At 39.0% G+C, this 26410-nt stretch overlaps 1 protein-coding gene across 1 annotated transcript; it reads right to left on the bottom strand.

Annotated features, from left to right (window-relative positions):
• Positions 1-3135: 3135 nt before the first annotated feature.
• LOC135300860 (immunoglobulin kappa light chain-like) lies at positions 3136-26410 on the bottom strand. Its single transcript, XM_064420819.1, has 6 exons — positions 23827-26410; positions 23362-23702; positions 11585-11621; positions 5971-6261; positions 4491-4547; positions 3136-3792 (listed from the first exon to the last, which is right to left on the bottom strand). The coding sequence occupies exons 1-6, from the start codon at positions 23867-23869 to the stop codon at positions 3659-3661; spliced, it is 903 nt and encodes a 300-aa protein (XP_064276889.1). The 5' UTR covers positions 23870-26410; the 3' UTR covers positions 3136-3658.

Below are 26410 nucleotides of genomic sequence, written 5' to 3'. Positions count from 1 at the left end.
AGGAGGGCTCTGAGCACTTTGTCACAGCAGAGACCTGTATCTTTTTGTAGTGCATTTTGATTCTGTGTAGAGCTAATTTCCTCATTTTGGGAAATGCTTCATTTATTTTCAGGATTATCTTGCCCAATGCATTCACTTTTCCACAAATGGCAAAGCTCCAAGTGGTATAAGAATGACATTTTCTCTACAAGCTGAAGCTTCTGATTTGAAATCTTGTGGTGCTCATCCCCCCCATTTTCACATATTTGAGCCCCTCTACCACATATTTGTTGGTTTCAATCTCATTTTTCTTCATCTACACTTCTGTAAAAGAAAATCTTTGGGAGAATTTATTGGGATTTACTTGTGGAGCTGCTAAGAGAGTTTGTTAATTAGAAAACAAACAGAATGATTGCCATTTGCTGTGGTATCTCACAACGAGACATCTTCTTGACATACATGTATACCCTGGTGGTATGAAAATACTTGTCCGAAATGTATTCTGTGGTTCCTGAGGTTAATGTCAGGAACTAGGAAGTTACTGGAAATTGTGTTCTCATGTACCTTATGAGAAAACTGGTAATGCAAAGAACTAAAAGTTATCTGTTGTAGAACTATATTTAATGACAGTTTGGACTCATTAGTTAAAACTTGACAAGTACTTGTTAATTGTCATTTGATTTATTTCCCTGTAACTATCTATAGGTGCAGAGATACAATTGCTTATACTATTTCTCTGAGATTTTTTGTTTTCTCACCACTGTCTAAGTGATGTTGCTTCTCTGTAAGTTTCAAAAATCCCAAACTGAATAGTCTACAATTTGAATCTCTTAAAATTTATTAGTGTTGGTACCTAGTATCAACAGATATTAGCTGTTGGCAGACTGCAATCATCCTTATGTAGATCTTTCTCATTTACAGCTACATGTGAGAAAAATGCATGAGAGGGTTTCTGTATCACCTGTTGTAGGTCGTTTTGATTGTTGAGAAGTCATTATCCTCAAGCATGTATAAGTAATTGTACCATATAGGACACTAAATTATTCTAACATGATAAAGAATATGCAAATGTTTTTACACAAATAAACTCATTTGTGCTGATGACTTCTTTGTACTCTCATGGCAAAAGTTTATTGTGTTCTATCTTCTTTTCTTCTTTTGTTCTTTTCTGAAAGCACCAGATTTCCTGTAACCATTTCTGTAGTATTTGCATTAATTCTGCAACTCTGTAACAGTGGAGCAGCTTTAGTAGTGTTCATACTTGTAGAAGTTTGAAATCACTAAGAATTAGTTGTTTAAGATAAGTACTTGAGAAGTCATGTCTTTCAAGTTTTAGCAAAGTCCCGACAAGAGAAGTTTACACTTAATAGATAACATCTAACTCTGTCCTGCACTTAGGACTGCAAGTCCTGCAGACGTTCCGCAGCACCTGAGTTACTGGGGCAGCAATAGGCCCTATGTATCATAAATATGCAGTTAGACCAGGGTGTATCAAGCAGTGAGTTTCACCGTGGTATTCACAAGTAACTTGGGCATGTGGTTTTCATAACTTTTTATTTGTATTAAAAGGAAGTGGTTTAGAAGCCTACTGTGTTAAAAGGCTGTGGTCTAACTGTCCTCAGCTAATCACCCATTCTCATCACAGCCCACCTCCTCTGAACCAGTTGTGACTGGTTCAGTTTATAGGGTTTTTCCACTACATAACCAAACCTTCCTGTAAACAAACGCCCCAGCACCCAGAAGCCTTAAAAATCTACTTTTCCTCTTATTTGTGCTAAATAAATAAGAATTAAAATCTCAGTGTAGCTGTTTATGTTTGTATAAACAAACTTAAGGGATGTGTGAGTTGTTGGAAGGTGTAAAACCTTCAACCAAGTATTTAAAAAAACCCTGAAACTTAGAGGTGATGGTTTAGGGTTTAATGTAGGCAAGGGGTTTCCTGTGTTTTCTATTTTTCCAAACTGCATGGACAATATCTTTCAGTTTTGTGTAGGAGACACAAGGAGTGGATTCAGGGATCATATAGTGAGAAATCTTGGCTCCTTAATGCACTCAAACATTTGTCTAGCAGAGACAGAGGAGATCCATGTAATACCCAGGTAAAATCCATTATGCCACTGAAATCTACAGTTACTACATTCCAGCTACAAAATGCCTTTGTAGCTGTTTTTTTTTTTTTACATTTTGATTGGAACCAAACCTTAATAAATAATAGCATGGGATCCCAGGTATTTCTTAGAGTTTAACTGCAGACTACAAATAACAACTTTCTTCACGTTGAAGAGCATGATGACATTGAAGGCAGTAATTAGTTGATTTGGCTTCAGTATTCAGATTCTAACATAGCATGTGAGGTATGCCATTAGTAAAATAGCTGTGATTGTTAGAACTCAGCCTTATATGTTTTCTTTCACTTACAATGGCATGAACCCTAGGAGGTAGTCCTGTTGGAACAACATTTTCCCTTGGCATAGCCTAGCTGTCCTACAAAGATTAGCTTTCTGTTTTGTAACAGAAAAGATGTAACAAAGTAGTATTTATTGTTCCATGTCAAAGTGTTCCTATTAACACATTGAAATGCAGAAAAGTGATGTTTTAAGGAGCTTTGATTTCCTGAGAAATTTATATGAACAGAGAAATTAATCAGGTTTTCTAGACATCTTTGTACAGACTGTGGAAATGCTGGAGAACAAACACAGGCCTCATAAAGACAGCTGGAGGAAAGCTTTTATTGCCATCATCATTACAGACACAGTTAATGTAAATGCTGCAGGACTGTACCTCCAAAACCTAGGGCAGTGTTTTGCCCAAAACTAAGCAAATGATTTATGCCAATATTTCTACTTCCTATTTTTCCACATAAATTTGAAAAGAATTGATGTGTGGAACTGGGAGATTAAGAGTTCAAAGTCTCTGAGAACTTCTCTTCCTTTGTGAAAATCAGAGCTTCATATTTGCAGTTTTGTTCCATTTTAAAAGGTGTCTTTAAACAAGGTGATGCTCATGATCATTGTGATAGTTTTCTTTTTTTTAAAAATTACAATGTGCAGATTTTCAGACTATGTCACTGGTGGATTTCTTCAATTTCTGCACATGTGCACCCTTAGAATTGCTTTTATTCCGATCTGACTTCTTCATTCAAAATTCTTTTGTTCACTTTTTAAAGTTTTGTTTAATTGTCTCTTACAGAATACCACTTCAGAATAATGAATTCCTGATTTGTTGGATACATGAGAGTTGCAACAAGCCACTGAAAGTAAAAATTAACCAAACCTGTGAATTTACAGCACAGGAACGCTCCTAATTAAGCCTTAAATGCATTGACAAAACACATTTGTTCTTTATATGTCAAAAGCCCTGTTATACCCCCAAGCTTCTGGATGTATAGCTGCTTCTGACAAGGCTACCTTCTTTGTTTTCCAATATGGACTTGGATTAAAATGCATTATTCCTATTGCCTACTTTATTTAATATTCAGAAAAAAATTAAGAAAATCAGACTGATCTAGAAACAGTAGCAGTAAAGCAAAATGAGCCTTTATGCACTAATACCAGAAAATTATTTTGGAATATTTTTTTGTGGTTGTTACATCTAACACTGAGAGCAGGGGATTCTATATGGATAAACATACAGCCACGTAAATTGAAGATCAGTTTATAGCCCTTTCTTAAAACAGCATTTATGCTTTCTTTCCTTGGTGCTTGGTTAAAGCCCACATTCTGTACATGAAGAAGAGTATGATAATATTGTACATGGAGCTCTTCAGAAGAAGGATGATGTATACTAAATATGCTGTCCTGTGCATTAACTGATCTGTAACAAATAAAAGATAGAAAAGTCAGCATTGTATAGCAACCTAAAAAATCATTGTTCCATAGAAATGGAACAATGCAGTCAGTTTACTGCTGCAATTACATTGACACCAGTGCACAGCATCAACACATACAAAATCTGTTCTGTTCTTTAAATGGGTTGGCACTGCTAAGGAGTTCTAGACCTAGTGAGCTTCTTAGCACTAAACTGACTTTCCTTGTAAAGACAAGAGCATAACTCTAATGCTTCCAGCACTTAGTATGATGTTTGTTTAAATCCTTTTGTGATGTATTTATTGAAGATAACTGCTCATGATTCTTCCTAAATACCATTCAAGCCCAAAACAATTATTTGTCCAAAGTTCTGGGCAATTGCTAGGCTGATGTAGCATCAGCTGAAGTGTTTAACTACTCTAAGTGTTTAAAAACTTGGTGGTTCTTAATGCAGGCTAATAATCTAGTAGCCCAAACAGCATCTGTAGCCTCTTAATAAAGCTACCTGATAAAGGTAGGAGAGCCCCTTATGAGAAGTTAGTTCAGAGTAGCACTGAAAGGTTTTTGAGTTGCCAACCCCAGACTTGAAAGATTTCCTGCATACTACTAAGAAAGATAATTTTTGTGGTGTTCAGATCATATGTAGCAATATCTAACTCTTGCATGACATGAACCACTTTCCCACCTTTTAACACATTAAATTACCTCTATTAAAAACTGTTCTGCAGTCCTCTTCCTGAGGAGCAGTCTTCACAGAGTCTACTGGAAAGAGAGTTTAAATGCCCCAGTTAGGCTTTTCTTTAATTTTAACAAACATTGATTGAGAAATAGGGGAAAAAAGAGGCTGTACAGGAACAAGGCTGGGAAAAATGGGAAGTTAGTATTAAATAAAAAAACAGAGCCTTAAGATGAGTCTGCAAATCAGATATTCACAAGATACTCATTTGTAGAGAGAATTTGAGGAGGAGAAATGCTCGAGGAAGTGGCTGGGTATTTGTTGCCATAAATGAGAGAAGTGTCTTTGCCCTTTCAGATATGTGTCCATTAGGCTGTTCCTTGGCAAAGTCTCTTTTATTTGGAACAGGAGTCAGTTTGACCAGCTGACCTTGTCAGTGAAGAAGCTGAAGTCTATTTGCCTCCACCACCTACTGTTCTCAGAAACAAAGAATAATATGTGTTGGAAGAGACTTCAGTTAATATTTTAGTGGTTGTTCAACAGAAAAGAATAATATTGAGGAGTGTATGATCTTAACTTTCCCTACTGGGAATTTTGGTGCTGTTTTTTTAAAATCTAAAATCCTTTTTGTTCTTGAAATAGCAAACTGGAGTTTGTTCTTGGTTATGTTGTTTGTATGCATTGATACAAATATTACAATTATATTGCATCTCTAAATACATCCTCCATCTAAAAAAGCTTAAAGTATATTTTTATCAGAATATATGTTGAAGGTTGAAACATAACTGTTGTTTATGGCCATGCTCTCACTCATTTGAGTTAGGTTTATTTATAGAAAGTTAAGAAGAGGAGGGTATGGAGAGAAGATTAATCTAAACCAATGTAGATTTTCTTATAGATTATTTAAACAATTTTCATTGAGTATAAGTTAATTTTTCTTTAAAGTTGTATTGTCTTTCAGATTTGGTTTTGCATAATCAATCTTTCCACAATTAAAAACAAAATCTTATTTTTATACATGGCTATTAACTTACTATTTCTGGATTCTGGGTAAGTAATATTTTTAAACTTGTTCTCAGTAACCTCATTTTTAACTTCTTAGTTTTTTTATAGCTGTGACTAATGTCAGAGGGTGTCAGAGTGACTTAGACCTGTAAGCTATGAGAGGTAATACTGTTTTCAGAAACTTCTGTAATATGGAAAGTAACAGACATGTTTGAGTGCAGATCTATTGGACCTGTGGTAGTTTACATTTGATGAGGTTCGCTACATTAAAATAACTATTATTTTTCTGTTACAGTTGGATGCTTACTTGGGGACCATAACACTGGCTGAGCTACTTTTCCTGGGTAAACTTTTGGTAGTTTCTCCAATTATGTACTTTAGCTATTGTGCCTAGGAGCACAGATGTCTTCATCAATAATAGAAAGCATTATTACTCTAATTTTTAATAGAGAAAAATTATGTTTATAATAGTACCAAGTTGCATTTTTAACATGTGGAATATACCTTGTGTTGGCAGTGAAGTACTTTTCTCTTCATGCTCGTATTTGCAGTAGTATGTCTTGTCTTCACTCTCTGCTGGCACAGTTAACCAACTGGCAATTGAGTATTCATCCTCTTTTGTGGACTGCCAAGTGTCACCTTTTACTACGTTGTCTGTTACTTCTTTTTCACCTTCAGTCCATGTCACCCTAATAACTTCTGGGTAGAATTTCTCAATAAGGCAAACATACATTATCTGATTTTCATGTTTTTTCTGCAGGATTTCAGAGTTTTTTGGAGGAGAACTTCTTTTTTCTGGATGGGTTATTGATGAAGAAAAGTAACAAAACAGAGAGTTGGAAGATCAGTAGTGTGCAGCAAATAAATACACAGCCAAAAGTACAAATTCTGAAGAGCAACAAAATAAATGCCTTATTAACAAATATTAATACACTTGTAACAAATGTAAATGTCCTTTTTGAGAAACATTAAGAAACTGAAATACTGTTGAATATGTCAATAGCTGTTAACGTCACTTAAAACTGAGTTCGATATCTTCAGGTGACTGCACAATGCCTATATCCCATGAACTTCCAAGCAGTACTGCTGTCAGAAAGTGTATTTGACTGTTCAAGTCTCTGACAATTATTAATTGTAATATTTCCTGAACAAGCTTCATTTATTCAATAACAGGAATTTATTATTGCTTTACAAGATGTATGCAAAACCAAGTACATTAAAATTTTGTCCAGAGAATATTAAACATAGACCACGTACCTTTAAAATCTTAGCAGTCTTATGACCCCAGTATAAGTCCTCACTGCTATATAATGAACATCTGATACATCTATTAATTTTTTAAAAGCCAATATTAATTTTGTGATATTTTTTAGGGTGTGAGGGAAGGGAAGATAACGATTGCTCTGTTTTTAAGATGTTCCATGTATTTGCCAGGTGAAAATTTTTATCAAGACAGGAAAATGGAATCCCAAAATGCCCTAGACACCAAAGGTTGGCAATGCTATTCTGCCATACTAGATCTGTTTAAATGATTGAATTAAAACATCTGAAAATTAAAAACCAAAACTAAACTAAAGCAGAAGAACATGCTATAGCAGGATAACATTGTCACATGTAAACAGTATATCTAGCCAGAGTTGTCTGCATAGATGTTGTCTTTTGGGAAACATGCTCAGTATGAATATAGATTAATAGATTTTAAATTAAAAGTGAGCTGTTTCCACAAGCTTATTTGACCTAATCTCCATTTAATTTGCCTCTCTGGATCAAGCCTGGATGCTCTCTGGATTAGGAGGAGACAAAATTGTCCCGATTTTGTCCACACAGAGATGACATTTTGGTATTATTTAAGTGGATAGAAAATTTAAGGGTCTGATTTAGGTAAACATCAACTTCTGCAGTGAGTGCATAGGCAGTGCTCACAGGCAATCATTTCTGCCTATGCTTAACTGCAAGTGAAGGCTGACAGTTTTCAAAACTGACTTTTGTTACATAGAAAGTACTTCTTAAGATTATTTTTTAAGGCAGCAGAGACATTTTAAGTGTTCCCTTATCCTACTTTTTCTCTTGAATTCCTGTGTAAGTTTCTGCCACTGAATTTGAGCAAGTGGATGCATGGGGTTTAAGCTGTGGTCTCACTGATCTGTGCAAATTTAATGCATTAGGAGAAAATAATTTCTATAAAATGCATTTTTTGCCAAAAAGCTTTCACTTTTCTTTAAATTATATGGCTGTTCTAGAAAAATCTTCTACATTGCATTCTCCCTGAAACAACTTACTGATCCTTTGAAGTATTTCCAACTTGGTGTTTAAAGAGAAAGATTACCTATCTACCTCCAAAAGGGTGTCCACTTTCCGTATATTAAAATTTTCCTTTATTTCAAAGATGCCATTAAAATGACAATGTGGACTGAGTCATGTTGTACCAGAAATAAAGTTGCTGACAACTTTATAGTTCTTTAACATTAATTTAGGAGTTAATTTTATCTTCTTTTTGCATCTGTCCTCCCAAGGATGAAAAATTAAAGTAATTTCTAAAGTTATCTATTTGTTCCAGAGTCATATATATGTTCACAAGATCATGAAGTAGCTCTTGTCTGAGTGATATTGGACTCTGCAAAGCTTCATGAATATTTCAGAGGTTTCTTTTAGATTTTCAAAGTTTAGTAATTAGCTAATTAGTCTAGCTAATTTCAGTACATATAATAGCTTAGTTTGACATTATTCTCTTATGATATCAAGTTTAAATGGAGGGGCGAGAGAGATTCTTCCAACTGCTAGTTCATTCTGTTCACTTAGAGACTTCTGTTTGATGCAATAATTTCTACCTCTGGAATTGCCAATGTCATTCCATTTACTGTAAAAACACCCTAGGTGTGTAGCTTACATGAAACACCTAAATCATTCCACGATACTGAGGAAACACATTGCTTGAATAATTGCAGCTGTGTGCATGCGTTGAAGTGTCGCATGTATGTATATGGGTAAATGGATGGTAGTAGAGAACTTAGTAGAGAATTAAGTTTTGCATCTATGTGTCTGTGTATGTATGTATGTATGTATGTATCTATCTATCTATCTATCTATCTATCTATCTATCTATCTATCTATATCTTTTTATGTGAGAAAAAATCTTTGTATGAATGTTTCTAAAAAAGGATGAAAACTTGTAGATTTGGCTCCAGGTTTTGATGTATTTTCACGCTGATCTGCAAAGTCTTTGAAGTCAGCAAGATAGTTGACACTGGTTTTTCTAGGTAAATTATCTAATTCTTTCTGAAGAATTTTCAAGTATTGAATTTGCACTCCTCTGTCAGTTTTGATTCAGCTAAACATTGAAAAATGTTGTGGTTTACCTTGTTAAACAGTTTTCTAAGGCAGGTTTTAAGAGGCATATAGATGTTACTTTTACACATAAAATACAGGTATGACCAGATATTTCTTAAGCTAACATTTGTCTTTTCTCTTGTGTAACAATGCAGCAAGGCTGTAAAACACTGTTCAAACTAAATACTGGAGTTAGGTTCATAACCAATGAGCTATTAAACATTTAAGTTCAAAACATATGTTTATATAGATTAGCTGTCAGAAGTTTTCTTAACAAAACTCCTCTACAGTTTCTTTATAAGTATCTATAAATGAGATTTACAAATAAAGTCACTGTGTTCTTAAAATCAAATTTTAATTCTCACTACTTGGATGATCCTACAAAATGGAGTAATTTTGTACTGACACTCAAAGCTCTTCTGTTCCACTCCAAGCCAGTGGGACCTGAGGGCACTCAGCACACTCAGCTCATAAACAGCATTCATGTCCTACTTGACAGCGACTTCAGGGAGTATAATTGGCAATGATACAGTCCTGACCTATGGTGAGCCTTTCCAGATACCTTAAAGAGCTGTCAGCCTTCTTTCCAAAGCTTTCCCATTGCAAAACTTAAAAACATAAGACTATGAAAAAACTTACTGGAGTTTTGCTCCAGAACCAAATACCAAATTTCCTCGCACACTGGTACATTCCTTTACAGAAACGGCTGTCTGAAGGATGGGATGACATACAAAGGGACCTGGACACAAGCTCCCTCAAGAAGGGAGCTTGTGAATTTCATGATGTTTAACGAGACTAAATGCAAGGTGCTCCACCTGGGTTGGGCAAGCCCTGCTATCAACACAGGCTGAGGGATGAACAGATTGAGAGCAGCCCTGCTGAGAAGGACCTGGGGGAGCTGGTGAATGAGAGGCTGGATATGACCCAGCCATGCGCACTTGCAGCCCAGAAAGCCAAATGTGTCCTGGGCTGCATCAAAAACAACATGACCATCAGGGCGAGGGAGGGGATTCTACCCCTCTGCTTTGCTCTGATGAGACCCCTCCTGGAGTGCTGAGTCAAGCTCTGGGGTCCCCAGTACAGGACAGATATTGACCTGCTGGAACAAGTCCAGAGGAGGCCAAAACATTGATCAGACCTCTCCTATGAGGAAAGGCTAAGAGAACTGGTATTGTTCATCCTGGAGAAGAGAAGGCTTTGGGTCAACTAATTGCTCCCTTCCAGTACCTGAAGGGAGCCTAGAAGAAAGATGGAGAGAGACTTTTTCACAAGACCATGTAGTGACAGAATGAGGGGGAATGGCTTCCACTGAAAGAGAGTAGTGTTAGATTAGATCTTAGGGAGAAATTCTTTACTTTGAGGGTGGTGAGGCACTGTAACAGAGCGTCCAGAAAAGTTGTGGATGCTCCATCCCTGGAAGTGTTTAAGACCAGGTGAGATGGAGCTCTGAGTAACCTCACCTAGTGGAAAGTGTCCCTGGCCACAGCACTGGGGTTTAAACTAAATGATCTTTAAGGTCTCTTTCAACCCAAGCTATTCTATGATTCTGGCCAGAAAAGTACCAGATTTAACAACTATAATATGAACAACAATATTCTCTTGATTTGGCTTTGTGAATGTAGAATATTTGGATTCAATCTCAGCTAATGCTGCTATTCACAAAGACCCTTATCTTAAATCCTGGTTTCCTCAATTTCTAAATTATTTTAAGTTCTTAAATGTGAAGTAACTATAACCCTTTTCCTCTATTAATGATTCAAAAGCCTTGGGCTCATAAAGACAAAATCCTACAGAATTATAGTGATGATTGAAAATAATTTATTTTAAACTGTATATAGGAAAAGCATGGCAACTACCTGATTAGGTAGGTAAGGGTTTTCACTAAAAACAACACGCTTATCATGCCACAGATATTTCCAGCAAATTATAGGTATGATTTACTTAGTCCTTCTGGCATAAATCATTAAACCAATCTTTGCTTGATATGTTAATATAAGTTTATGTATTAACCAGGCTGAAAACTTTTGGTAGCAGTACTTCCTCTGCCTTGTATGTGTTTAGTTTTTCACTTCAGGATTATGGCATTTAAAGCACATGTGGGAAATGGGAAAAAATATTTTTGTCTTCTACTTTCCATTAATAAAAATGTCTCTGCAAGAAAGGCAAAAAAAGGATAACTCATTAAGCAATTACTAAGCAGTAATTCACCATAATTAATACTGAATAACTAATTAATTTGTTAAGCAGTTATTAAGTAATGAGAAGAACATTTGGAGGTACTAGTTTATTTTTAATGCCGAAGTGTTGCATATGTGACAAAATACTTATGAACAAGTTATTTATCTTTTTCTAGCCTAATCCAAAAACGATTTTTTGCAATGTCCATTGCATACTGCTCTTTGTATCTGTATTAGAAAGAGGTTTTCTTTTTTCATGCTTAATTGTCTGCTGCTTGATTCCCTGCTAATGCCTTCGGTACAGTTGGAGGAAAGAATGAGATCTCTGAAAATTATTACAGACCATTTTACACCAGATTTCTAGGAGAACTATGATCAAAAGTGGCTTGAAATAGGTTACTTTTAGGCGTGTTTGTGATCCTAAACCACTGCATTACAAATACCACAAGGATGCGTGTAGGAATGGCAAGCTGGGAAAGAAAATCCTGCACAAGGAATGGCGCTGACTGAGGCTCTAAGTGGGCTGAGTGACCTCTGAGATAATATAATACTCATCTATATGACCACTCCAAGCTCCTATAATTTATTGCATGAACAATATACATACAACTTACCTGAGACGACGAGTTTTGTACCTGAGCCAAACACCTTGTTGTAGTAACCAATCACAGTGAATAAAGCCTTTACAATATTAGTGCAGCTCAATTGTGTTTGCATGGGTACATAGTACTTTTTAAAGAAAATCAGATTTGTTGTAGAATCAAATTTTAAATGCTAGGAACGTCAAAAAGGAGTAGCCACCTAAAACAAACTAAAGTTTAAAAAAATGGGAAAAAAGTGGAATTTTTGGAGAGCATATAAGTTGTTAAATGAACAGAATTCATCTCAACTAATCTAAGTCTTCTGAAGGTTTAGGTGGACAGTGCAGATTGAACACCTTGGCTCCATCTCTGCTTTCTGGAAACAGGCAGCATCACCCTAAGATTTATTTGATGAGATGTTGATAAAGTACTGTGCTCCTTATACACCCCCATAAGATCAGACCCAGAGCTGGTGAACATTATATAGAAATCTGAGGAGCATGAGAATATTGACCAATATTTTTGTTACCAATTTGATTGGAATTAAAATTCCCACTAACAAGATACACTATTTTCAGCTGGTCAAAATTAGGCAACCTATTTTCATCTCAGATGCTTAGCTGAGCCAAATTACAGGCAAGAATCACAGCAACTAGGGTTTACTTGAAGAAAAATATTTTGAATTGTAGTAATAACTGATAATAAGCAGTTTCTGCAAAAGCTAGGAAGAGAGAACAGCCTTTCAACTCTGCCTATCTTAAAACGTGCAACTTACTGTTCTGGGCATATCTGAGATAACTTGCATTTTCATTCATAGTCAGATACAGTCCAAAAGAAAAATGTTTAGCTTTTTAAAGAATATGTGTAACACAGAGGTTGGACATATTATTTTCAGAATGAATTAGGAATATCATAAAGGTCAGATGTGCATACCTAGAGATAAAATACATTTTTCTGTTCTCCAAATTCTGTCTTTGCCATATTTAAATTAATTTTTACATATAAAATCATAATGAGATAAGTTATAGGTATGTAACTTATATAATGAGAGAAGTTATAGGTACAAAATCATAATGAGATAAGTTATAGGTCTCTGCTGCAATTGTTGTGTTTCCCAGATTTCTTGTGTAAATACAGAACAATTACATTGTGTTCTGCAAATACAAATGGAAATGCTGTTTAAGGGGGAAATCCTGCGAAGTATTCAGAACAGTTAGAATTAGAGAGAATTAAAATAGCAGAGGACTTCATGCCAGCCAATGTCTAGCTGTATTAAAAAGCATTTCACAAGTAGTCAAGTTTTACATTTTGTACTTACTTGAAACTCTAAGTTCAGTTCCACTTCCAAATATTTTGACGTTAGGATCCCACAGTCTGATAATGCTTATCAATACCTCCTGCACTGCACTTTTCTTGCATAGGCTACAGAAAAAGTCTCTCTGGTTTAGAGGCTGGTGATAAATCTGACTGAGTGTTATAGCTGAATTTTCAACATTGACTAGAGTGCCATTTCTAGAAATACTTTAATTTTTGTAGCAAGTAAAGAGTTCTGAAAATTTTTGGTCAGAGGCATGGAGAGGAAACATTTTAAATTTCTCTGCAATTCTCCCCAGCAGTTTGCAATTTGAATTAATTACAGCCACCTTGATAATGTCATGTAGATTCTGAGTAACATACTGTTGGCATTGCTATATGCTTTATACTGAAATATATATACACAGCATTCATCCTTTTGATTGCATAGCTTCACCACAATTAAAAATAATACAAATACAAAAGTAAACCACTTGCTTTCAGTACAGCCAGAAACTAGAAATGTATTACACTGAGGGAATTTTTCTTCCCAATCAATTTAGACAAGACCACTCTGTCAATGAGAAACTTTTTCATTTCCCACATGCTGTTCTGGGAGTTAACTTTCAAGCAGATCACAGTTGTTTCTTAGAACAGGATGAAACCATGCCAGTATTTAAATTTACCTACCGAATTGGGGCACCATGCACTGTTCACAAACAAAATATGATTTATCAGGCAGAAAATAATTTTCCTCACAGTCTTTCATTCTTGATTATCTGAGAACTTGAATGATTATCTGAAAATTTGTTTAATGATAATGGTACTTACCAGTGACAATTAGCTTTGTTCCCATGCCAAAGTATTTGATCCAGGTGTTCCACACTATGTTTTGACTTTACAATAAGCCAGCATGCTCTCTTGATATACCACTGATGAAGAAAATCCCAATTTTTCCCAATCATCCATGGGAATCTACATGAAGATCTGGTCCTTGGCTGCTGGGAGGTCGTCAGGAATTTCAGATGTGCATCTGGATATTCAGCTGATAGCTAATGTCCTTCAGAAAAAATATCTGTCCTGTTAGATAACCCCTCCAGTTAATGTCTTAGAACTAGATTATGAATTTTCTTTGATTTTAGACATTAAATAAGAACACAGAGTTCTGCATGTAAAAAAACCATGTTCTTTCAGGTGAAAATCCTGCTCTTTACCAAAGGTGTACACCTGCAATTACATTATATCAAGTACTACTAGCATGGAGTCAATTTTTCATTGCTGGAACACAGAAGAGAGAAAGGAGGGAGAGCCAGCACCAAAAGCATTGTGAAAGCGTCTGTGTGCTGCATGTTGTCCCAAGTAGGTGGTTATTGTCTGCCCATCTCTTGGAATCACTTCAGGCTTGGCTACAGCAACTCACTGGCAGCTTTATATATAATAACTGGTGGGAAAAGGAGGCTTTTCCTTGCATGGGTTTTTTATAAAACAGCCCAAGATAACATCAGAGGAGTCACTACTACTGTCAATCAAACAGCCTCCATGCTTAGTTTGGCATTTAAAATAAACTGAGTTAAAATTTACTTCTGGGATCTCTTGTAGCATACTGACTGCAACTTATGTTGAGAAATTACTGTCTGTGGCAAAAGAGAGGAACTAGAGGGTGAAGGTCTTTCAGCTGAAATAGGTGTAAAATACCCCAGTGGTCTACTTTGAAGTCTTCTGAGCAGAAACATCCTAATCACAACCACAAATCAAGAGCAGGAGTGATGTAGACAGAATGATGCTGACTGGTGTTTTTCCTGCCACGTCCTTAGACATGCAGTGAAGGAAACCACCTATCTCAGTTCTGGCCAGACAGGGTTAATTTTTGCAGTAGATAGGAGAGTGCATAGCGAGGACACATAAGTTACTCTGCATGAACTCACCTTATTGCTGGATGTGGGGGAAGGAAGTCTCTTCTGGGGGAGAAGGGGCTCCTTCTTGTCAAGTACCTGTGGCAGAGTGAGCAGTTGGGTAATACTGGTTCTGGGCTGGAGTGGCCATCAGCTAATGCCAGTTTCAAGCAATCATGTGGGAATTGTTTTGTATGTTGCACACTTCATTATTAACTAACTTGCAGTTATTGTTTGTTTTTTATCTCATTGCTCAGTAAATAGTTATTATCTCAACCCATGATTTTCACCTGTGCCTTCAATTCTACTCTCAAGCGCTCCACAAGAGAGTGGGGAGAGCAAGCAAGCATAACATGGTTTGAAGAGCATGGGAGCACTACACTGGGGAATACCATTCCCAACCATGACGACCTTACTTGGTGTTCAAACAGGGTATGAAATGTTGAAATAATAACAGGTCTGTCCAGAGATGATTAAAGCCAAATTTGATCCAGGCATTTATTACATAAAGCATGGAGCCACTGGTTACAATTTTTCTTGATCTGTTCACATGGTTGTGGTGCCTAACCCTGTTTATATTTCTTTGTGTGCTCCTTGCAGTGCTCTTTTTCAGAGCAGGGAGAAGGATCAGGGTTGCTTTGTTGATGTATTGGGGGATATTAGCTAATGACATGAGAACATCAAAATCAATGAGGGACATTTGGGATGTGTATTCAATGTTGCTCTCCTACCCTTACCTTGGGCACAGCCTTTGGGGGTCTTTTTATTAATAATTATTAATAATCGTAGCCAATTTGTGGAAGGAACAGAAGAGGAGAATTTTCCTAAGATTTTCATCCCCTTTTCCTGCTTCAGGCCTGTTGCAACAGCTTTTGAGAATTTTGAATTTCCCTTGGGTGTTGAAGAAAGCATGTTCTTGTTGCAAAGTCTGCCAGATCTCCTCAGTGTGGCCCACACCATGTTTAGAGTCAGGACAGAGATATATAGGGAGGTTATTCACAGATCTAACTTGAGAGTGTTTAGTCATGAGTGCCATAGGAGATTATGGGCCAGTTTTTGAAGGATCACACTATTACAATGTTTTGGAAGTTCACCCCTGACATCTACAATTCTGGAGTTGAGTGAGATGAAGGTTTTGCTCTAAGGTTGTGGGAGAAATCCTCTAAGTTATGGTGAGCAAAAACTCACCCCCATTGTCCCCTAGGAGTTAATATGTAAAATGATTACTAGAAAGTTCTTTGTTCCTCCTGTTATTGGTTTTTATTTGCTGCATTGATATTAATATTCCTAACCCAAATTTGTCATTGGTACCCTCTCCCTCAGATTCTGCCCCTAACCTATCCTATATATATCACTGATCCTACCCTTACCCTCGCCTTTTTAGTGCACCCTATACCCTGTCTGCAGTCTCTGCTGTTTGTTATTTTTGCTGATTAAAACTATCTCTTATTTTCAGATCACTAAATCATGCCTGTCTCTATTTATTTGCCATGTGGACTTTCTCCGAATAGTCCTGAGGTGACGCTTGGACATGCCATCTGGGCTTGGTGTGCCACACTGCAGGACATTGGCAGAGGTGTAACTTACTGCAATGTGCCCTGCCTACTCTTTACTGGACATAGTTCAATACCATACAGCACTTTCAGGGAGAAGAGGAGGAAAACAGACCGATAGGCACTGTGGCCACTCAAACTGCAGTTGAATGAGAGGAACAACCTGTGCTAGTACAGAAGAAGAAATCCAAGACAAAATCAGTTTGTTTAGTGAGGGATGAAGAATAGAGCCCTGTAGTGGTTTGTTAATTTGAGATTTCGCTGATTCTGAGATTTTCTGGTTAATGCACTAAGGAGTGTGGTGAGTTTAGTGTTGGCTAATCGCTAATGCACTCACTTCTTGTTGTGAGATAGGATTAGGAGAAAAGCAAAGCAGGCTCAAAAATTTAAAAAGATATAAAGAAAAACTTATTAACAGTAATTAAAAGAAAGAGTAATAAGAATCAGAACAAAAGCTTCAGAACACTTCTCTTCCTCTCACAACCTCTTATTTCTTGCTGACAGTGTAAAGAAAGAAAATTTAAAATTTCAGTCAGCTTACCACCTCTAGAATAGTCTTTCTTCAGTTTACTTAGGGAGATAAGTCCCTCTTTTTCATGTCATGGAGACTTTTCTACAAGAAAAACAGTTGTCTCATAGCTTTCATGAATAGCAGCTGCCTGGGAAAATTTGTAATTGTGAACGCTCATATTTTATAAGCTTTTTTCACAGTTGTGTTTATGGCTATGTTAACTTATGGGGTATTGTTTTAAAGATGAACCATTTAAAGGTAAAAGGTCTCATTATCTATATCTAAAATCTTCTTTAGAAGCAGACATCTTCTTTTATTCTTGAGGGCACAGGACTACTCTTTTCTCCTCTGTTCAAACTTCTAATAGGATCACAGCTACTTTAACATCTGCTTACTTCAGCATGGAACCTTTTGCTCAATATCTAAAATTTGAACACTTTCATCTCTCTATACCTTTATCTGTTATAGGGAAAAAGAGTCTTTCTCTATAGCTTTATAAGAGTATTTCAGCCCCAAGATTAAGGCATCTTCTTATACCTCCCATCTGGGACTTGACTTCCTCTTCACTAACTTTAGTGTTTTTATGTTGTTCTTTTACATACTCACATCTTGTTCTTTTTTTTTACTCAAGGGAGGATCAAAGCACAGAAAGACTTAACATCTCGCTTGAACTTTGTATCGAGTCACCTAAACTATGACTAGAAGGGCAGCTAAAATTTAATCAGTCAGTCTAAAACTCAGCAGCAACACACCAAAAAAAGGAGGGAGGGGGTGTATAGCTTCTCTTTCCCGCTGCCCAATAGTTATAGTAGTAGAATCTTATATGAGCTGTCTCGGCCCAGGCTGCTCCTGAAAGTTAACAGATTCAGTTCAGCCCCAGGCTAGTACTAAGATGTTAGAAATCGCAACCATAGCCTGACCCCCGGCACTCTCTCCACTGCTCAGCAGCACATAAAAAGCCAGCGAGCGCCCGGCGGGGAGAAAGGAGCCCGGCCCCGCGGCCGGGCTGCCCGTCCTGGCCTAAGACAGGGGCTGGCGCCATGCGGCCTGGCCTGGCTAAGACAGGCGCTGGGGCATGTTACCTCTTTACCGACCAGAAGAGAAAGAAAGGTTTTTCCAAAATTTTTCATATTTAACATGTGCTTTTCACAGAGGTGAAACTTTTCACAGAGGTGTGTACAGTTTCCCATTAGTTCTGCAGACTGTCAGTTACACAAAAGCTTTTACATTGCATCTGTGGATGCCTCTCATGCAAAACCACTACACGCGCTCACAACAAGAGGAAGAGGCAAGGCCAGACATAAACACTAATCCCTACCCCAGGTGAGCTGTGAGATATGTTGAAAGATTTCAGCTGCCTGTCAGGAGATCCCCTGGTGACCTTCCTGCCCTGATGCTGGGAAATCATGGCCCACAGCATAAAAGTAGATGGTAGTGAAGCCAAGCAGCTGAGATCCTTGTTCTGGGATCTGAGCATTGGCAAGGGGATTGGGAAGAGGACAGAAACTTTCAGCCTCTGGAGGTGACTCCTGTCAAGTGGAAGGGAAAGAATTCTTTCATTCTCTCAAAGATGATCCAATAGGGTACCCAAGTAGGTGGAATACCATGGAAAAAGGTACCAGTACCTGAGCGAATTAGCTGTGCTGAAGGTAATCTTTAGGGATTCAAATAACAAGCAGTCCTTTGTCCAGTGTACACAATGCATGTGGCAGAAGTTTGTATGGAGCTTGCTATCATCGTATACAACCCTTTGAAATCCTTTTCATTGAAGTCAATAAAAGAAGAAGAAACACTGCTTCAGGTGATTACCTGACTGACAGTATGTTCATCTTTTTCCCTCCCTACCAACCTAAGCCTTGGCTGTGGAAACATTGCCCAAAACTCCAGACAGACTCAAAAGATTCAAGCATGTTAGAGAGGAAATGTCTGATGTTCTGTCAGTATGGACCACAGTCTCTTCTACTGGGAGCATGCACCCCCCTGCTCAAGAGAGAGGTACATACCACAAGGTAACCTAGAGGTGGTTTTATTTGTATGACTACAGAGAGGGCATGAGGAAGCACCTCTGCCCTAACAGCACAAGTACATGAGTGTGCTGATTTAAAAACACAGCTGGAAGATTAAACCCCATTTAAGCTTCTCTTTTCCCCCCACCTCCTCTTAGTGAGAGACTAAAAGCAGAGATTCTGAGTTAAGAACCATTTACTTGAGAAAAAACATGAATAAAATAAGAAAAATGAACAGTAATTATATTAAAGCACACAAAACAAAGGTGATTTACAAACAGAAGGTTATTCACCAATCAAGACCCCGCACAACCTGAGACAAAGAAGAAAGAGACACCTGGCCCCTCCTCCCATGCACTGGGCCGTACAGCACCTGGGAAGCTAGCTAGGTAGTCTGAATGGGAGCTATGCTGCTGAAAAATGCTGGCGCTGTCAGTTGCAGCAGTGATCCCAGTGCAGGGGTCCCTTTTCCCAGGGCTGTGGTTATCCCAGTAGTGGTCCTGGTGGGCACTGCAGCTGGCACTGGGGTTCTTGGCAGCTGCAGATTTAACAGCAACACTAGCAGCAGCTGTGGCAGTAGCAGCATTTACCCCTTTTGAGTTTCCAATGGCCATGTGTTTAAGGGAACAGTTTATTCTTTCCCATGGCCAAGGTGAGACTGACTGCTTCCAACTTCTGATGCAGCTTGCTCAACCTTTTCTGCTGCAACCAAACTCCAGCCATGATGTGAATTGTATGTAATTAAATAGTGTTAGAAACTCCACCCCTCTTTTTTAGCTCTGTACCCAGGACAACCTCTGCAGGAAATTCTTCAAGGATAAATGCCCCTCCACTTTACAGTGGGCAAATCTTCAGACAAAGAAGGAGGGCTGATGTTACTTCTCATCCTCTTGAAGGGACCTCCAGTTCATGTTTACAAGAACTGAGAAATTAGTACTATGACCAGAAATAGAGGGGATTCCAGCCAGGTGGAGAAAAGGGACAATCAGATCTATTGTACTGTATGAATCTGATGGCCTGATGCAAGAGTGTAAGGCTACAGTTGGCACTGGCACAATGTACCCTGATGCCATCAATATCTATAGGGACAGAATCTGTCTTTATTACTGGGGTGACAGGGAGATCACAACAGCTGACACTACTGGAAGCTGAGGTGAGCCTAACTGGGAAAAAAAATGCAAAAAGACTAGATTCTAATTGGCCCAGAGGGCCCGTGTGTCCTTGGCATAGATTACCTTGGGAGACGGTATTTTGAGGACCCCAGAGGGCATTGTTGGCCTTTTGGGATAGATGCTGTGGAGATAGGAGAAATTAGACAGCTGAACACCTTGCCTGGTCTCTCAAAGGACCCTTCTGCTGTGGGACTGATGAAGGTCAAAGAACAACAGGTACCGATCACTGCCACAACAGTTCATCATCAACAATACTGCACCAACTGGGACTCCATGACCCTCATCCATGAGATGATTCATGAACTGGAGAGCCAGAGAGTGGTCAAAAAGACTTGCTCACCCTTTAATAGCCCCATATGGCCAGTGTGTAAGTCTAGTGGAGAGTGGAGACTGACAGTGGACTATCATGGCATGGATGAAGTCACACCTCAACTGAGTGCTGCTGTGAAAGACATGCTAGACCTTCAGTAAAAACTGGAGTCCAAGGCAGCAAAGTGGTGCTACCATGGATATCGCTAATATGTTTTTCTCCATTTCTTTAGCAGCAAAGTGAAGGCCACTGTTTGCTTTCACCTGGAGGGGTGTCAAGTAAACATGGAATCGGCTGCCTCAGGCATGGGAACAGCCCCACTATTTGCCATGGACTGATCCAGAAAAGAATGAGGCTACAGAATACTTGCAATACATTGGTGACATTATTGTATGGAGCAACACAGCAAAGGAAGTTTAAACAGAGGAGGAGGAAGAAGCTCTACCATATAGTCAGCTACCAGAAAATGAAAAGTGATACCTTCTCTTTACTGATGGCTTCTGCTGTATTGTAGGGATTCACTAAAAATGGAAATCTGATATATGGAGTCCTACATGGTGAGTCCCAGAAGGTATTGAGGCACAAGGTGGATCAAGTCTATTTGCAGAGCTGAAAGCTGTCTAGCTGGATTTAGATATCACTGAATGAGAGAAATGGCCTGTGCTCTACCTCTACACTGACTCATAGATGGTAGCAAATGCTCTGGGGGGCGGGGTGGAGAGATACAAGAAGAAAAATTGGCAGTGCAGGGGTAAATGCATCTGGGCTGCTGAACTGTGGCAAGACATCACTGGCTAGGTACAGAAGCTGGTTGGAGAACAACATCATGTAGATGCACAAGTGCACAAGAGTTGGCCACAATGACAGACAGGTGGAATGGACTCCCAAAATCAAAGTGAGATGGATCTTGACTGGCAATGATGAATTATTTTTGGCTTACTGGGCCCAGACACCTCAGGTCACCAGGGAAGAGATGCAACAAACAGATGTGTTCTTGATCAAGGGGTGGACCTAATCATAGACATTGTCTTCCAGATTATCTACAACTGGGAAACATGCACTGCAATCAAACAGGCCAAGAGGGTAAAGCTTATGTGGTATGGGGAACCATGGTTGAAATATAAATATGGGGAAGTCTGGCAAATTGCTTGCATCGTACTCCTGCAAATCCTCCAAGGCAATTGCTATATTCTTACAATAGGGAAGCAATCACTGGATGGCTGGAGACCTACCCTGTGCCTCACACCACTGACAAGACCACCATCTTGGGCCCTGAAAAGCAAGTTTTATGGCAACGTGGCATCCCAGAAAGAAATGAATCAGACGATGGAGCTCATTCTAAAAATAGCCTCATAGACAGCAGCGCCAGCGAGCACAGTACTATTGAGTGGATATATCATAGTGTCTCATGCACCAGCCTCTGGGAATATCAAAGCCTCCACATATCAGAGAAGGCAATAAAATCCCCATGGTGCATATCTTAGAGTAGTCAATTTGGATTACTCCTGCCTCAGACAAAGGGAAAACCATCCATGGGATTGTTTTTGGTGAAGGATCTGGGTGCACATGGTGGGTAATGCAGAGGGGGTATGCAATTTGTGGAAATTTGTCCCTCAAGGGGATTTGATTTTTTGGTAAGAACAGTCTGTAATATTGAATTGTATAATATTGGTTGCTGAATGACACTGCCACTGTATGCCATAACCACCATGGACGACGAGCATGGACCACCCCAGATACACCAGTCATGATCTCCTGATGCAGCTTGCAACCACCCAACAGCACACCAGCCCGCCTGCCCTAGAAGACACCTAGGACCGATAGAACCCACAGTCAAGGACTAAATGAACTCAACAGACATCTTGGAGGGATGGCCATTGACTATAGAAATTATATTCATGCTTTTGTATTTATATAGATATATATATACATAGCTGGAAGGTGCAGAATCTGATGTAGATGGTATAGAATCAGGAACAGATAATGTCCTGGTTTTGACCAAGACAGGGTTAATTTTTGCAGGAGGGGCACCTGTATTCTACACCACCTTGTGTCACTGCTGGGGGAGGGGAAAAGGGGGTCTCTTGTGGTTGGGGTAGCATGGCAGTGGTTCATGTTCTACATGGCTCTGTGTGATGAGTTTCTGCACATGAATAATTTGCTTCTTTCTTGTATACTGTTGTTAGTATTGCTGTTACTGCTCCTTTTCTTATTGCATTGCTGTTTTCAGTAAATTGTTCTTATGTCAAACCATGATCTTTTACTTTTGTGCCTTCAGTTCTCCTCTCTAGCTCACTGCAGGTGGTAAGGGGAAGGGGAAGTGGGAGTGAGGGAGCAACACAAGGTTCAGAGTGATTCAGTGGGAACACTAAATTAGGGAATACCTTTCCTAAACAATCAGAGTCCTATTTGTTTTAACATGAAATGGACGAAGAAGATGGTTATAAGCAGCACATCATCAGCTCTGATAGGTAAGAGATTGCAAATCTCTAATTTGAACTGGTCTGTGTGGAATTTTGTGGTAACTGAATTAGGGTAGTCAAGGCTTACAGTTTTTCCAGTGGCTTGCACTTGCTGCTAGTACAGCAGGGAATAATACATGGTGAAACTTTTTCTCAAAAGTGCTAGGCAGTGGCAAGCATATAATTCCCACCACTGAGGTACATCCTTCAGCACACTGTATTTATTTTCTGCCTACTCTTTCCTATGGAGAAAAGTGGCCAGACTACAAGATTACTGCTTCTCTGTTTGCTCCCCTAAAGACCACCAGAATTATGCCATGGCTGTGTAAAAGCACTAAAGGAGCAGGTAAGTGTCTTGTATTTATGTGCCAAGTTTTAAGGCAGTGAAGATTTCCATTGCTCTTAAAATAGTATATGTGTGTTGAAGACAGGACTGCTAATGATAAACCAGACTTTGAGAAGGGCATTATGCGGGGTTACCCACTCTTTTGGAGTAGCAGAAAAAGGTTGGGCTTTTCAACAGCTCACTCAGATGCAGTGAGAACACTGGTGGAATGGCACAGTTACAACCTGGTGGTTCAGACATTGCGGGTGTTTTTTTTTGCCTTGATGATCTTTGCGTTTCTATCACAGTGAGGATCCCAGTAGGCACAGTAGTAAGTAGCAGCATCATCTGGAATTACATCTTTTATTGTAAGAACACACCGCATCTGGACAGAACTTATTTCAACTATATATCTGTTTGCTTGAAAGCCACTTTCAATGGTAACTTTTCCTTCTGAAACAAACAGAAGCCTCTTTGGAGCTTCACCCTCCTTCTGCTTATACCAGTGTATGAAGATGCCATCAAAATTTGCCTCTAATGTTTGAATTTCACATGTCATCCGAGCACTTTTTTGGAACTTGGTGATGGATATAGGACTCTGCATGGGAATTTCCTGTGCAAATCCATCTAGGAAAGAGAAAAGGACAAATTACGTAATTAGCTGGAATTCAGGGATTTGGAAAGATGCCTGTTATGGATGCAAAGCAATAGGTGCCTGTGAGGAAAGGTAGGAAAATAAGGAAGTACTTACAAGACCAAGAGGCTGTGGCCACAAACACTATGAGCAGCAGCATGTTTGCTTGTCACACTTTGCTCTCATTGAGATTCAGAGGAGGATGAAAGGGACCAAATGGGAACTGTGTTGTACAGAAGGAGGAAGTGGTTCTCTTGAATGGTCTTCAGTGATGAATGTTCTGTGTGCAAGCAGATGGGGTGTTTTTGCAGAAAACCCTCTCCGGGCTGCCAAATATTAAAATTGGTAAAAAGGCTGTAGTCCTGTCTGCTTTCCAAGTAAATATGGGAAATATTGGTAAAATCCAAGGATTGTGGCCCTATAAAACTCAAAGTGATTGATTGAGAAAAGGCTGCAACCAAGAGCATGTCCAGATATGTATGGTGGAGTGAAGGTTTCAGCCTGGAGGTTACCCTGGTGGGCAGTGATTGCATACCTCACCTGAGGGGTGCAGAGAGGTGCACAGCATTAGAGCAGGTGAGGACTGCCTTTTGCTGCTTCATCTTAGCCCTAACCTAGTCCATAACCTAGGTGCAAGGTGCAGAAGTGCCCGGGGTGCCCCTGTGCTGGTACTGCCCTCCACCAAAGCTGAAGACCATCAACCTGCAGTGACTGCAGAAGCTTGACTGTTGGGACTTGTGTTTGCTTGGGTTTAGTGTGCGGGAGGAAATGCACAGCTTCAGGATATCAGTTTCAAAGCTTAGCTGAGATGCAAACAATTCTTAGAAAAAAGGCTGGAAAATAAAGGAGAACAGCTGTTGTCAACAGCCATTTCAGAGAGAGACATCTTGATGAGTGGGTTTGATGCTGTGGGGTCTCCCCTGTGATTGGTGAGCTCAGGCTGATCCTCCTCCACCAAAGGCTCTATCTTTCTTTCTCCAAACTTTCCATCTGATCTCAGGGGCCTGGAATACCTGAAGACCATTTTATGGGTAAATGCTGAGGCAAAGAAAATACTGAGTACCTCAGGTTTTTCCATGTCATACATCACTAGTTTCCCTGCCCCATCCAGCAACTTTCCCTAGTGTTTCTTTTGCTGCTGCTGTATTTATAGAATCCTTTCTTGTTTCCCTTTACCTTATTTACCAAATTCAACTCTAGCTGCTTTATTGCTTTCTTAAGCCCATTCCTGCATGGTTGAACAGCAGTCCATACTCCTCCTGGATCACCTGCCCCTGATTCCACTTCTTTTATACTTCATTTTTATGCCTGATTAAAGTCAGCAGCTTTTATGCTCACTCTTAAGATACTCCTGATGCCTCTACTTAGTTTTCTAGGTGTCAGACTGGACCTTTCTTGAACTTGGAGAAGATTCTTGGATATCAACTAGCATTCCTGGACACTTCTCTTCAGGGTTGTATTCAATGTGATGTTTCCAAGCAGATCTCTGAAGAACTTTTAAGTCTACTCGCCGGAAGTCCAGGGCTGAGTTCCTGCCTTTTGCCCTGCTGCCTTCTCTCAGGAGTCTGAATGCCACTGGCTCATAGTCACTGCAGCCAAGGCTGCCCTTACCTTTCCATCCACAACTTATTGGCTGCCCAATCACCCATGTCAGGAAGTTGCTGCCAACTCACTCCTGAAACCTCCTAGACTGGTTGTGAGAAATGCTCAGATCCCACAATACAATGACAAAAGGCAGGCTGACTGAAGTTAACATCAGAGATCACATGTACTACAACCTATTTTTCAAATAGTTGAGGAAGACAGAAACATCCATAGAAAGATGTTATATACTCAAGTCACATAGAAACCTTAGCAAAAAATGTTCAGAGCCTGTAGAACTATAAATCCATCCCTGTGGAGGCATTTTTGTTCATTTTTAAGATAATGAATACATGCACTCCAATTCAGAAAATGCAAGACATAAAAGTATCTCAGTGTTTTTTGACCTAGCTTTCAGGAAAATGCCAGCTTTCCTGGAACCAGTCTTTGATTGTAGAATCTGATTTCTAAAACTCAGTACACTTAACCCAAAGGCATTGAGAGTCTTTGCCTGTCTGTGGCATAGCGAGTGGCTGAAGATTTCAATTTATGCCTCGGACATATCAAATGAGGAATTGTGACAATAAAATTAGGTTTTCTGTGCTGTTGTAGAACTTTATAGTGACTGAGATGCAAAGGAAGGCAAAAGAAAAATATGAAGGAGGATATGCAAGATCAGCTGGTCTTTCCCCCTTCTGTCCTATTCCTGTTTTGTTGTTTGTTTTTTTTTCAAGAGAAAATACTGAGGGATGAAGAAATGTTGCTCTGCTTGCTAGAATTGTAACAGAGAAGAGAAATCTATAACTCACACATAGAGACTGTGTTCACTGTCAGGTGAATGCTATCAGTAAAATCTAGCCTTCATTTTAGGAGCAATGTTTCACCTATTTATCTTAAAGTGACAGGAAGGCTTCGCTTTCTGGATGTTGCAGACAAATCTGAGCCTTGAAATGGTATACTGATTGTCAACATCAGATATTTAACACTTGTCGTAACACTTTGTTTTTCCTCCCCTGCTGCAGAAAATCATGAAAGGAGTGGAATAAGGAAGTATTTGAATTTTTAGCAGAGTTCACAGCTTGCGGTTCAGAGCACAAACAGTCTTTTTGTAAGCCTTATC

The sequence above is a fragment of the Passer domesticus genome, chromosome 1 (genome assembly GCF_036417665.1).
Source record: "Passer domesticus isolate bPasDom1 chromosome 1, bPasDom1.hap1, whole genome shotgun sequence".
In the NCBI taxonomy this organism is placed as follows: domain Eukaryota; kingdom Metazoa; phylum Chordata; class Aves; order Passeriformes; family Passeridae; genus Passer; species Passer domesticus.
The sequence above is the reverse complement of the archived record's forward strand: the minus strand, read 5'-3'. Positions and strand labels throughout refer to the sequence as shown.

Coding starts and splice junctions, on each gene's coding strand:
- LOC135300860 (XM_064420819.1), bottom strand. CDS start 23,869: ATGCTGCTGCTCATAGTGTTTGTGGCCACAGCCTCTTGGTCTT. Junction 6,262..11,584: donor TACAAAACTCGTCGTCTCAG/GTAAGTTGTATG, acceptor TAACCCATCCAG/AAAAAAGAAGTTCTCCTCCA. Junction 4,548..5,970: donor TACTTCACTGCCAACACAAG/GTATATTCCACA, acceptor CTCTCTTTCCAG/TAGACTCTGTGAAGACTGCT.